Source organism: Botryllus schlosseri, chromosome 15 (genome assembly GCF_051294905.1).
Source record: "Botryllus schlosseri isolate E-star chromosome 15, Bs_hap1, whole genome shotgun sequence".
NCBI classification, from domain to species: domain Eukaryota; kingdom Metazoa; phylum Chordata; class Ascidiacea; order Stolidobranchia; family Styelidae; genus Botryllus; species Botryllus schlosseri.
The window spans coordinates 11,595,851-11,610,473 of NC_137250.1; the positions used below are offsets into that span (position 1 = coordinate 11,595,851).

Here is a 14,623-nt window from a genome sequence, read left to right on the forward strand (position 1 = left end):
TTTCGTTACCGCTTGGTGACGCTTCCGGTATGCCGCTGGGCTGAAGAGAAAATTTAGCTCTGATACTGAGCGCGTACCATTTTACTAACATATGGCGGCCCGTCTGTTTGTAACAACATATATCTACACCGAGCCGGTCTCAGGACTGCGAGGTTCTTAGTAAACCTTTTTCCCTTGACCCGGCCTCACAATGCCCCGCGCTGCGCTGGTGTTGGGTGCGTTTTAATTCAACCTTGCCGCCCAATTCAAACTCTCACGGTGTGTGGCTTGCGTGCTTGAATTTCACTGGAAAATATACCCAATGGTTGGTAATTTACTCTGTATTGCGTACGTCAACGCCAGTTGGTTAGCTGTCTCGTTCAGGGATATGAAACTCCGTAAACAAAGCGTGGGAATCAATCAGCCCCCTAATAATTATTTCCGTAGGAAGGTGAGGACCAAAACTCATTCAACGGCTGTCGACTCCAAGGCGGACGCAAATGATCTGGGTTGTGGTCCTATGTAGTGACAAGTTTTCGCTACTTAGTTGCTATATGCAACGAGTATCAGTTCGGTAATTCATATTTCGAGTGGTTGTGATGAGTGTCGTTGAAGAGTTCGGTACTAGAGATAGAATAGACATGTTGGGAACGGATTTACATTTATAAATGTGCAGCTCTACAGGTCAGTCAATGGGCAATGTGTCCATGCTGATATAGTTAGTAAGTTTCCATCGCGGAAGTGTCGTATAGTAACAGAGAAGATGGGAATGGAGGAAGAAGCGCATTCGTGCGATTATTTAGTGTTACTTTTCTGCGGAACTCTAGGAAACAACGATCCGGAATATCTCGGAAGTGATGAAAGCGAAATCATTATAATAGTCTGGCAACTTCTGGACTTAGTAGAAAACAAGGTGAGATCGTCTTTGAAATACATGGTTTAATATTCTATGCCACTATATAAGTTGATGATTAGGCTGTAATCCCACCATGAGCTAATAAATGAGGCGCTACAAGGTGAGATCGTCTTTGAAATACATGGTTTAATATTCTATGCCACTATATAAGTTGATGATTAGGCTGTAATCCCACCATGAGCTAATAAATGAGGCGTAATATCAATTTTGTTATCTTACGTTGTGCGTCCTATATTCACCCTTCAGACCGGCGATGTGCACTACATTTATGTAAGTCCTGAGTCACCGTGCGATATTCCCGAGGAATGGTCAACTCATACGGGAATTTTCCCAGAAAAGTTGAATACTGCGATCCATTTCCAAGAGGCCATGCAACAGGTCGTATAAAAATTGGACTTTGTTATTGGCTCATGATCGAGAAAGTGGAATCTTTACAGTTTGAACAAACGTTACGAAACGAATTGAACAGTAAGGGTAGAACATGCAAGTTTTTCCTGTGTACCGACGGTCAATGTCATCTTCGTCAAGTTCTGCATCCTACAGCGATGCGACTGAATATTATTCTACCAGAGTTTTTTCACAGGTATGTTTAACAACATATATCAACCTACTTATACGCCCTAATAAGGGTGATTAGATACATGGACACATTGGAGAGTGGACATTTGTTTGGCGTTGTAGACTAGGGTTACCATACGTCCTCTGTTAAAGAGGTTTGGTCCTCTTTTTTTACTTTTTTGAAAGTGTCCTCGGAGGACGCCCTTTTGTCCTCTTTTTTAATAATTTTGGCCATATCTATAGCAAAATTCAAATGCCGTAAATCAGCACCGGAGTTACGCTCCGGCGGGTATTTCGGGAACCGAGTGAAAAGTTGACCTCATTTTTTTCATTTAACCGACCACAATGTGGGGAAAATTTATCATATTTTGAGAATTCTCCTCCGGTTTTGCAAGTTTTTAAATTCTGAAAAAGTGTCGTCTTTTCAGATTTCCAAAATATGTTAACCCTATTGTAGACCCGTTAAAGGCAGCATTCGACATAGTAGCCGTAGTATCCAGAATTACAAAGCCGGAGGTTTGATGAGAATTGTGACGACGTGAGAAGGAGGGAAAATTGACGATTCCTTTCACTGCTTGATTGCTTATCACGTCAGTGCCAAAATATTAATGACTTGGGGGGGGGGGACTAACGCGTCACACCCCGGGGTTGGTTTATATAGTCGTACATTTACAGAAATATTGATAGATATTGTACATCATATATGCTTGAAACGCTGTCCTTTTATATTCCCAAGTTTTTTCGACTTGAGAAAGGAGTTCCGGAATTATCTCGCTTCAGTGGAGGGGAATATATCTATCCATCCCGAAAACCCTGATTCTTCATTGTTGCCGGTGGAGGAGATGCTTCAATGTATCCTTTTATATGTATGAACGAAGTGTATGCAAGGGCACATTGTGAATTGTGAGCTCAGTGGTGAATATTGAATATATAACGGTTATGTTGTGATGTTATGCAGACGATAGCGGCGAACTGCCGAAACTTTTACCGATCAAGATAGCGTAATGGTGAAGCGTCCGGCTTCTTGGATCGGTAGGTCGTGGGTTCGATCCCCGACCGGGTCAGACCGGAGAGCTGATTAGTAACACTGGTATCCAAGACTTCCCCGCTTGGCACTCATGCATTACTGGGATAGCATGGAGGGGTGGTGCAAGACTTAGAAAGCCATACAAGGCTATATCTGCACCTTCTTTGTCCAGCGGCATATATGCACAATGTGCATTGCACGTCATGTAGTCAGGTATGCATATGCACAGATCGTGTGTATGTATAACATGAGTCGGTGTATGTGCCGTCGTTCCGTACTATTCCACAATATATTATGGTATAGGCCTATTCTACTATGGTTATTAGGAACTTATCCAATGATTACAAACAAATGTTGAGGTCGGTGTTCAAAACGCGTGGTTACGTATGCAATTCGGTCAATATGTTACTGCACCACACTTCTGTACAGGTGTCGAAGCTCCCACGAGGGTTATCTCGTCGTCCTAGAGTGCGGGCACTGACAGCATACACGGCACTATGTTTGCACAGTCCTCGTTGAGAGCTTTTATGTAACGAATATAACATTCCCACATGAAAACAGCACCCGGATCATAAGGGTGCTGTAATTACGCTCTAAACAAACAACAGTGCCACCAGTCGATAACGGCGATCAGAATAACGATTATCTCGTGTATGCATAAGCCTTATTTATATAAATTGCATGGAGCGTTTATCTGGAGCTCGCGTGTTAGCCAGGTTATTTAATCAACGATTCCAGGAGTGGACATACGTCACCATTCAAATGTTGCGAGTGGTAATATTTCTGTCAAACGAATTTTCCTCTAGAATTACCTTATAGGACACATTCTCTTGAGCAGCAGTTGGATCATGTCACTGTCATTTGTATCACGCCATAATAATAAAGAGGCCATATATTTCCTAAATCACCTCCATAGACGAAACCCGACAACGACCCACCAAGGTGTTCATCCGATCTTCAGCTCGTCGCACGTGCAAAGTGACCCCCAAAATCCGTGCCCGAACGGCCCTGATCTTCTAGGAGATATTCGCATATTTTACACGTCCACATATGTGCACGACTGCACGTGCATTGTGCAATTGTGCATTCGTCTCGTATATGTATCCTGCTATTGCATGAAATCCCAAAGTCCAGTACCAATTCCAAAAACGAACACTGGACTTGAACTCTGGACAGTGGACACGGAAAAACTTCGAACTTACTAAAATGATCGAACTGCAGTATCGCGCTCGAGGCCTCACGGCTGGCATTGATAGTCCGTCAGTCTCAAACTATACCAAATATAGCATATCGGAGTGTGTAACGTGCCACAAGACACTTATGCTTTGCATTTCACTTTCCTTTCACTCCTATCGCGGACTAACTACAGTACAATTACACCGAGTGTACGACGTATAGCCTATGTGTGACCGCTATGGCTACTCCAGGGAGGAATTCAAAGTTAGTGATCACATTAGATACTGCAAGAAATGCGTTGATTAGGTCTTTAATCGCTGTTGAAGTTGTTTCTATCCTTCCCTACCTTCTTACCTTTCTGCCATGATAGCATATAGGATGGGAAATGAACAAACCAACGGCGGGGCGAGCGCAGTGGATGCAGGCAACATGGTTTGGGGTCTCCGATATCTTCAGTAATTCTCGACGCTTCTCCCAGTGGTGGAGATGTGCAGATTTGTAATACACCTATTTCCTTAATTACACCACGTCAAGATCTGAATGTGACTGTTCGCAGCACCTATGACACTCTCGGAGTCGACCACGTGATGAGAATGAGCACGGTAGTACAAGTCCTCTTAACTGAAAAACACGGTATGTAAACAAGCCTTTATCTTGCTATGGAATTTTAATTTTTTATTGATATTATATAATACGATATCTAATTCGATAATCTCAGTCTAAATTCTTGGGTAGGAAAAATACATTTGCTATGTCACGCATCGCTCGTTTCCGACACAGCTGATACTTTGTTTACAGGTCACAGGTTTCTGTACCCAGAGACGATTTCATCACGACTGGATACCGGGCCATGGTGAGTTGAAGTATGACTGCCAAGTCCGAATTGATTTGGAAAATGAACAAGATAGCGTCTCTTCCTGTTTGTTTTCTTGATGATTCACTCTCATTACAGCGAGCACGCCCAGTATGACGAGGACTGCGTTGTGAGAGCACGTGGACTACCTTGGCAGGCATCTGACCACGACATCGCGAAATTTTTTAGAGGACTCAACATCCGGAGGTACGCATTTCATCATTACTACTGAGTTAAAGTCATCAGGGAGTTTGTTGAAAAATTTCATCACTCATTAGGATGATCTCACTGTATCATTTTAGTAGACCTACATCTACAATCTGCATGTTACAGGTATTCTATATAACATGGATTTTATGAACTATGCCGTACTCAATGAGCTCACGGTTATAGTATGAATAAAAATGGTGCATGTTCCCCGTGCATTGTTGTGCAATATAGATTAGATTACCGACCGCATCATGCAATAGACATGCCCGGGAGATGAATATATGGAGTATTCATAACAAATTACGGTTACCGATAAAATATATCATTCTCAACGTATTCTTATGCGGATTCAAGCGTCATTTTACATGATCATGCTTAATCTACAAACTATTAATCGACCTGTTATTAAGACCTAGCGGAAACGGTTCCAAGTAGCTCGCTCCGTATCATTGTTTTCGTATGTATACCGATTGCGCGCGCAGTCTGTTGATGATCTCATTGTGTCGACGATTATTCAAACTGGGAAGAGCAGCTTCCTTGCCTTATCCTTATTTTCGTAATTGTATGTCGCGATCACTTTGTCAACCAGCTCTTATAAAATATTGGTGTCAGTTTACGAATTTTTGTGCTTGTTGCAATAATCGGAAATACCGATTTTGTATTGTTAGCAGAAGATGAATTTTTGTCGGTCCGCGCATACGCGATCACAGTAGTAATCGTTTCGTTTTTTCTCGCGTAGTCAATTCAATACGGATAGCTGATGGGGAGCGCAATAATGCGTATATGTAATCCCCCAAAAGAATGCTAGGATATATATACTTTGATATGACCGGTAGATGAGAATGGTTTAACGATCGGATTGTAGGCTACTTGATAGTTTAGCATTTGTCGACTACATCTAAGATCATTTGTATAGTTTTGCTGTTGCTACTCTCTTACACACTTTTACGATACAGTGGTAAAGTTGCTATGCTTTCAAATGTAAAATTAACATGAGAGTCGTAAAACCCTTGAATTCTGTAACAGCAAATCCAACTGTTGGATTGTGATCGAATGTCTGGTCAGGATAATTAGTGGTTGAGGAAGTTTTTAGCATCGAGGTCACGCTAACACTGTAGGGAATCAAAAATCCGTAAATGCATTTAGCTCGCCGCATGAAGATTGTCAGTGTAACCGACGGTCGCCACCAATGCTGTGATACGGACCTTGGGGATGCGTGTCTGCTCAGTGCTCATTATGGCACATTAGAACCAGGCATCAAATATGTTTGTGATGTTATTGTTTATTTGCTGATTCTGCCCGCGTGTGTCTGTCTCTCCGTTTTTATGCAAGGTTTTAAGAAACCGTACTTCTAGGAATGTCGATATCTCGGCAGCAGAGTTGCATGATGTTGTCGATCCGCATGTAACTGGTCTGGATGTATGTTTAAAATGTTAGAACAAGATATGATGCTATAGTTACCGACGTGGTTTAAATTTCTGGGTGCTTGGTTCAGATGAAAAACCATTCAAGTCTGCGTTTAACGTGAACACTTTACGATATACATATCACGTAATTTTGTCATCCGTTGGTGTAATTTGTTGGTGTAAATCGGGATGACAAACTTGGTACATTGTGCAATGATGACTGTTACTTTTGACCGATCTCTCTCGTCATACTTGCACAATTGTGTGTGCACAAATCCACCTTTCGTTTATCACTGATGTCATATTTGCTAAGAAATTCCCAGAGCATTTAGGATAAAATCTAAAAGTATCCCACTACAATGACTACATCAAAACACATTCGAAGAGTAAGGAAGGCGCACGGCGCAGCTCCATATACATTGTACAACCTCTTCAACACGCGTTTAGATTATCTTCCCACTTGGAAGCCATAGATGCGATGCGATATCGCTCTATTAACATGCATTATACCAGCTGTATTTATGTAGTTCGTTCGCTCGACTTGCGTGTAGAAAAGTTCGCGTTATCCATAAACTACAGGGATATCTTTACCTGTTCGTTTTTTCTAACTTGCTTCTTCCTTTTTTCTATTTTCGCTACTACCTACACTCGCGGACTTGTTGGATGGTGTATATCCTGAATGAAAACGTTGTGATGGGACATCGATGGTGGTCATGGTGCATGCGTCTACTGCTATGTGCTTCTGGTTTCGGTGTGGTGGTCTGCCGACACAATACAAATCTTCATTACACTGGTGTCATATGGTTTCGGTGGTATTGCTTTTGTTATTATCTTCGTTTTTATGTGGATTTTATGGTCCCGGCGAAATGTTACCGTAAAACAGAGGCGGAGTGGCGCTAGTTCTCAACCCGCAAGGTCGCCGCAACGGCGAGGCCCTGGTACAGTTTTGCAGTCCCGAACATAGGAATTTAGCACTGCTTCGACATAAGCATCACATGGCGAATCGCTATATAGAGGTGAACTTAAGTGGTGTTTATTTAACGGGTATGATGGAAATTTCGGTCGCGTTACCCATGTTTAAATATTCTCATCGTCTTTGTCTATCGCGTGTGCGTATACGAAACGGGAACTCGCCAGATTTAGGCTATTGTAAGAGGGGGTCATCAACGAAGTACTGCTACATTTTTAAAGTACTCAAGCAGACTTTTCCTTGCGCCATACTTAAGTACTAACTCAAGTCATGTTTCTCTAATGCTATTGACTTTTTACACTCTAGATTTTGAAAAGTAGAGGTAGTGTATTACAGTTGTGATGGAAACTGTCGCGTGTGCGAGATGTGCCACGATATCTGAATATATTATCAAAGATTGAAATTATTTGTTGTATCTTCGATCGAGGACACGTCGCCGTCGCGGACTCGCATCTTACAATTCCGAGCGTAGCCGCCACCGACGAACTGCGAACAGCGCGCGTCCACTTGACCATATCAATTTTTTGAAATTATTCACTCGGTTCTTTTCTCTCTTTGTATTTTCTACTTCCGCTCGATGTAGTTTTGATATGCCTAGGAAATGGCTGCTGCTGAGTATAAATTTGCGTCATTATTACTTCTACTTGAGCAGCAACGCTGACCACTTTGACCACCTCTGGTTATTCTTTGGGAATCCCTCGCCATTGCTACGGTAACAAACTTCGTATGCCTCATAGTGCGATGCATGGACCGGAGCCGGATTGGATATCCGGCCGGATTTCCTAATTTTTGGCCGGAGCCGGATCAGTACAGTTTCTGACTCGGCCGGAGTCGGATCGGAGCCGATCAGCACTTTTTACTAAGAATGGGGCAGCCTTTCCCTCTTTCACCCTCGAATCAATAGTTAAAGTGAAACGTCCATGGCGATAAGCCACATGCTAAGTCCAAGTTGGCATAATTACTTCCGATAAGGGTTGGTCTTGATCTTTGAGTTTTAAATTTGATGTTTGCATTGTTTCAATCAATATTCAGTACCATCGTGTGAGTAGATAATTATTATCGGAGTTTTTCGGACCGGATCAGGGTCATTTCTAGAATCCGGCCAACAGGAGTCGGACCGGAGTCGGACAAGAGCTTTATAAAACAGGATCGGAGTAGGACCAGAGAATTTGTCGATCCGCTCAGCCCTAAGCTCAAGAGTATTTTTGCTTGATTTATCATTTAAGTACGCCCAAAATCTGGATTTGAATTAACCTTCGCCCAGACCTGCTCACGGTCTATTCGTGAAAGGTCAACACCTCCGCAACCTCCCAAAGGAAGGTAAACGTCCCCGAAGTAGCAAACCGCTGCCGCCGAGAGACACGTCTCTTCAGCGGCTAGATCCCCGGCACTTACCCGCACTGTTTCGAACTTACCAACACCCAACACAGGTGTACAGAGCCAAGGAGGAGGAATTTTTTAAAGTAGCGACTTGCAACTCGAGCGAGGCAGTGCAGTTTTTATCCAACGGGAGCGACGCCATCGTGCGCATGCGCGGACTTCCCTTTAGCGCCGGCGAAAATGACATTGTACGTATTCTACGATATATCTGTTGCATTCGAAACGCCGAACTCGGTATACCTTGCGTTGCAGATTGATTTCTTCGGGCCGGACATACCCGTCGCGAACGGCGAACGCGGGGTGCTCATCGTGCGCTTCCCGGACGGGAAATCTAGTGGTGACGCTTTCGTACTGTTCGACTGTGAAGAGGTATGCCTTCTTTATTGTTATACGCTGATTTTCCTTTCATATGCCGTGTAGGACTGCGCAATATCGAGAGTACCTGATTGATATGTACCTTTCATGCGACCACAAATTATATAATACAGGTTCTTCATCACATTAAATATAATTTGGTATTTTTTCGACCATATACCTGTTTAATTGCACTTTGCGACAATCCTGGGGTTCGATCACGACTTCGCAGATATGTTATTTCCAGTAAAATTTATATTTTCGCAACCAGTACCGTGGTAGCTTTTGATTGATACTAATTTTATCAAGTTTCGCGCTCGGCAAGTCGGTCAAAAATTACCGTAAAATTGCCTTTGGCCAAGTGGAAAGTGTGACGTAGACCAATCGCACTGAACCGTGAGATTTGCTTGTGTCCACACCATATAGGACACTACACTACACACTATGTTTCCACTATAGAATGTAGACATGGAATGGCAACGACTGATTTAGCAACTTCGTTCCGCTTCGCTGAGGCTTTTATCAGAATTCTTTTGCGGCAGCGACTGTAGGATTTCTGGCAGTCCAAAAGCTATCTTCCGGAGGGCAGAATTTACTGAATCTGATCTTGATCGAAAGCTACTGTCGCATTGATTCCTAAAATATAAATGACTAAAAGTCACCGTCAACATCTAAAATCTGGATTGTTCAGAACAATCGGATGACCACAAAACAATGACCGTAACAATGACCCGTTGCGGCTCGTCGATTGTTCTGACAATGCCGATATTTTGGAGGGTGAATTCCGGTTGGTTTAGTGCCTGATCATATTTTAATTTGTATTTTCGGAATCGATGCGACAGTATCTTTCGATCAAGACCAGATTCAGTAAATTCTGCGCTCCGGAAGGTAACTTCTGTTTGCATTGCCAAAAATCCTGCAGTCCCTGCCGCGAAACAATTCTGATTACAGCCTCAGCGAAACGGAACGAAGCTGCAAAATCAGTCGTTGCCATTCCATGCTAACATTCGATACCCCCGCGGTGGAGAACAGTATCGCAATCGCAACTATAATTCTCGTCGAGGAATAAACTCTAGCGGTTAGGAGCGTATAATTTCAGTACTCGAGAGCATTGTCTCTCACTCCTCGATTCGAGTCATTAGAATTAATTCTCGATTTAGAATCGAGTCATCTAATCATTGCGCCCAACCCCAGAGCTGGGACTTCCCAAATTGGATCGTGGCGAATACTAGCTTATTTTTGTCTTGTCTCTATGGCAAATGTACCGAGAGGCGGCCAGAGTTATAGTCAGCGTTGCTACTAAAGTAGAAGTAGAAGTAGAAGTAGAAGTAACTCCATATAATTCTACTCAATTAAAACTTCTTAATAGTACTTCAAGTAGAAGTAAAATCTGAAGATCGAAAAAGTAGTCTAGTAGTAGCAAAAACAAGATTTGACAGGGTAGTGTAATGGTGGAGCGTCCGGCCTCTTGATCGGTTGTCCGTGGGTTCGATCCCGGCCGGGTGAGACCAAAGATCTGATTAGTAACACTCGTATCCATAACTTACCCGCTATTCGCTCAGCATTACCGGGATAACATGGAGGGATGGTGCAAGACTTAGAAAGCCGTACGAGGCTATATCTGCACCATCCTTGTCCAACGACATATGCACACCATGCACTCATGGTATGCATATGCAATATGAATAGAACGTGTGTATATCATGATTCGGTTTATAAGCCGCGAAAATAAGAAGGACAAAATGTCTTATTGATATTTGATCGACGGATCGCAGAATTCGTGCAATTCGTCGGAGGTCACTGTATTTAGGATGCATATTCACGACTAACTTATAGCTGCAGCTTTCGTACGTGTATTCAGGTTCGTTGACACCGGGGCTATAGTTCGTATAATTGCCATGAAAATTTCACCCATAAAAGGTAATTTTAAGTATTCTAAAACCATAACCAATTGAGTAGGTAGTGCAAGCAGGCAAAACGTACTTGAGTCCGTGAAAAATGACACGCACTACGCCGAATGTACAAACCACTCGTGCCGCCTTCGATAACATGCCGGTAATAATTCCTTTTTACTCGCGCAGATGGCGCACGTTGCCTTGGGGAAGCACAAACAAACTCTCGGCAAAAGGTACATCGAGATTTTCAAGAGCACCGCGGCGGAAGTGCAGCAGGTTGGTGCGATTCGTATGGCGGCGTGTTTACGTTTAAATGACCCCTTAACCGAGAGCGCGAACAATCCCCGGTGCTGGATTTGATGAATCGGTATCCGACTCAGGTCACCACGGAAAAACTTCCGAGCTCTGCTCTGTTCTCGCCAATTACCTGGCTGGTATCGTCTCGATATACATTCGCGTAGCGCTTTGGCAGAAGTGCAACCGCGGTTCCGTCTAATGGTTTGAACTCCAATCGTTGCTTAACGTTATATTCATATCTTTTCTGACGTAAAAGTGATGCAAACTTATCCAAATTCCGCTTCATACTTTAAAAGGGAATTTCGTCTTCACAAGTAGCAGTGGAGGTAGTGTAAAACCAGCAGATTTGCTTAACAAACTGGAGTAGAAGTAGAAGTATATAGTCTATCATTGTAACCACACATATCAGCCAGTCAGCATGTCTCAAAAGTACTTTCTATTTTGTGAAATCGAAAGGGTGGAAATGTAAGTAGTTTAATGTAAAAGTGGAGCTGATTCGAAAATATCATCACTCTTGGTAAATACTGCAAGTATATGCAAAACTACTTGAGTTCTCGGAAAAAGAAAAAGTACTTCGTTAGTGACCAGCTCTGGTCTTGCCTGAAGTTAAATAGACACTGGAGCAGTCTCAATGCAAACCATGTCGCCCAAGCAACATGCATGTAGGGCTGCACAAGTAGATTTAATGTATATTCATTCTCAACAAGAGGTGGTCAAATTAGTCAAGAAAGCTACTCAAGTAGAAGTAGAAGTAGCGATGAAAAAATCTACTCAAGTACGAGTAGAAGTATTTCTATCCTGAGCACCCTAAAACTACTTGAAGTAGAAGTAGAATTAACTGAATTTAAATCTACTCAAGTAAGTAAGTAGTTTTGAAAACGATCGTAATTCGTTCGCATGGACTGTCAAAAGCTGCAAATGGAGCTATGCAGAAGGTGTAGAGAGCTTGATTTATAGTGATGCATCCCCGGAGGTGTCAATTTTTGAAAGAAGTAGTCGTCCATATCATGGGATGTAAATGATGTTATTGATATGGAATGCGATACTAATTCTTTGTTTACTCGAACACCCATGGCATGGCACCCTCTTCCATATTATAAGGCCCCTAGTTCAGTCGAAGAGCAATACGGAGAAGTTGTGTCGGATACGGCTTTAATACTTTGCGCGATTAGTATACTTTAATTAAAAATATGGCAGATCGTAAAGATGTCATATAGTGTATAGCTTCATTTTTGGAAAATACAAGGTATTACTACACTTGCTTTTACACTTTAACATGTATGTTTTCCAGACAAAAGAACTGAAACTATGATTAGAAATCAACGTATAATACTTGTAATTGAAGCAAAAATACAAATCCTACTTCTAAAAAGCGGAAAATATATTTAATGTCTTTTGTCCAGAAAGTTTTAACGGTGGTCTGCTAAAACAGGTCTAATGTTAAAAAAAGTCTAGTCCACTTTTCCAGATTAGGACACGTCACGGGCTGCTAGGTATAATAGGTTATTGCTAGATTTCGAAACGATAGTTTCCATCGTTATGGGGGGCCATATATACTGTGATGAAATACTTTGGTGTAGGCGACAATGCGGTGTGAACGCAACTACGCAACCCGGTATCTAAATTACATTCAGCGATACTTTCGTTACAACATATTTATTAAACCATAGCGCAACGAAAATTCTGGGTAATACATGACTTTTATAAAAATTAAATGTTGGTACTCCGTGAAAACAGCCCCGAAATTCCTCGGGCTATCTTTCTTATTGGAGATTATACTACTTCTACTCGACAAACTGAAAATAGCGAAAAATAAGTAAGTAGTTCACCAAATATTACGAAGTAGAAGTAGAGACAAAAATATCTACTTGAGTAAGTACCAGAAGTAGAGGAAAACTACTTGAGTACTTCGAAAAAGGAGAAGTACTTCGTTACTGACCGACCACCTCTGTTCTCAACTATACCGTCTCTTCATGTAGAGTGGCGGAACGCGGCGGGGTTGTTATTAATTTCCGTACGGCGAAGCGACTTGAAATAAATCGGGGCCTCGTTCGAGCGATAATTCGTTTCGTTTGAGGTTATCTGGAAATTCTGCCCGATATATTGATAAAGCGCTTAACATATACATATTGATGAAACGCTAAATGAATCGAAGCATACTTCAATAATTCAGCTTCAATCCATGTTATTACTGCAGTATGCCAGTAAACCTGTTGGCGTTGGGACACCCCTGTTCGTCTCCAAGATTCGCCCGCGGGTATCGTGTATCGCGTGGCTCATCGCGAGCCGCTTACATTCCCTTGCTCACGCCTTAATCGCATGGGATGGAACCGATTTTTTAAACCTCAAACATATAATCGCTTATATTCTATAGCCGCCGAATCGCGATCATAGCAATTACTGCTCAGGGCATGAAGCGTCTACCCCCGGGCGACGAATCGGTATTTTGAATCGATGATAGTATCTTTCTCGTGTAGGAGACGCTGCCAGTATACCGTTTTATGTGCGCCTCCAGGCCAATTCGCGTTAGAAAAGTCGCTTTCGCCACCGAAAAACGTTTCGAGCTTCGTGGATTTGTTTAGGAAATCATCTACGTGGCTTTGTTATAATTGTAGGCGCGCGTAGTTGAAATCGGACTGCATTCAGGTTTTGAGTCAGCACATGTCAACACCGATGTTACCGCACACAATGGCGTCCATGCATCTGCCGTTCGCCGGACACCCGCAGCAGACACAGTTGGCGCAGATTCACCAGGCCCAGCTGCAGGGACAGACGCAAGTTCTTACGCCGCCCGGATCGATACGGAATTGTATAAGGTACGATTCTATGCGGTTTACTGTGGCGCTTCGCAAAACTTGGTATTGGCGATACAGGGTGCGTCGAAAATTGTTTTGGTGTATTTTGCGGTGTGTTGTCTGTACGGTGTTATTAACGTGTTGGTTGGCACTTACGTGAATTTGCTCGATGGGGTGTTGAGGCGATGAGATATCGGTCTCTTGTGCGGACTGATTTGTTGGTTGTATCGGGAATTCCGTTACCATCGCTGTGGTGTGTTGCCGTTACCGGTTTATCGGTGATTTTATCGGGTGAATCACTTAGTTTTCCGGGTCTTACGCGGTACGCGTCGGTATTATATATGATGTGGTAAATCATCGGGTTGTGCTTTCAATGTGTGGTATGGCATTTATTGACTGACTGGAGTATTCGTGAATACAGCCTGTTCACATATAGGCAGTTCCTATATGAAGATTGTAACGGCTGGGTGAAAGAGCAGGCGTCTCGTCTGGATTAAATATGTGATGTAGTAGCGTTGACCGTGAAATATATGAACCAGCATATTAAACACTAGTCCACCACATTTACAGTGATAGCTCTGGTTATTAAAACTGCAGTTTCGACGAGTAGCGTTATCTGATTCATTCTACATATAACCTCACAAATATCAAGAATTCTAAGTCATGTTATGCCGAACGATATGCGGCGTATTAGATACCCTTACACACCTGTCATATGTGATATGCAGTAGCGTAGCCAGAGTGTGGCGCAAGACACTCTTGTCTAACATAATGTTGTGTATCTACAAATGTCACATCACCGTTGAG

At 42.6% G+C, this 14,623-nt stretch overlaps 1 protein-coding gene across 1 annotated transcript in view; it reads left to right on the forward strand.

The window, feature by feature from the left end:
• Nucleotides 1-28: 28 nt before the first annotated feature.
• Nucleotides 29-14,623, forward strand: part of LOC145457184 (epithelial splicing regulatory protein 1-like) — a 22,430-nt gene continuing 7,835 nt past the window's right edge. Inside the window, exons 1-12 of the mRNA XM_080335358.1 lie at nucleotides 29-892; nucleotides 1,142-1,273; nucleotides 1,333-1,478; nucleotides 2,190-2,305; nucleotides 4,191-4,289; nucleotides 4,455-4,509; nucleotides 4,609-4,716; nucleotides 7,009-7,141; nucleotides 8,526-8,663; nucleotides 8,728-8,844; nucleotides 10,911-11,000; nucleotides 13,668-13,837. Coding sequence (XP_080191484.1) covers nucleotides 743-892; nucleotides 1,142-1,273; nucleotides 1,333-1,478; nucleotides 2,190-2,305; nucleotides 4,191-4,289; nucleotides 4,455-4,509; nucleotides 4,609-4,716; nucleotides 7,009-7,141; nucleotides 8,526-8,663; nucleotides 8,728-8,844; nucleotides 10,911-11,000; nucleotides 13,668-13,837 — 1,454 coding nt within the window. The 5' untranslated portion in view covers nucleotides 29-742. The remainder of the gene's footprint in view (nucleotides 893-1,141; nucleotides 1,274-1,332; nucleotides 1,479-2,189; nucleotides 2,306-4,190; nucleotides 4,290-4,454; nucleotides 4,510-4,608; nucleotides 4,717-7,008; nucleotides 7,142-8,525; nucleotides 8,664-8,727; nucleotides 8,845-10,910; nucleotides 11,001-13,667; nucleotides 13,838-14,623) is intronic.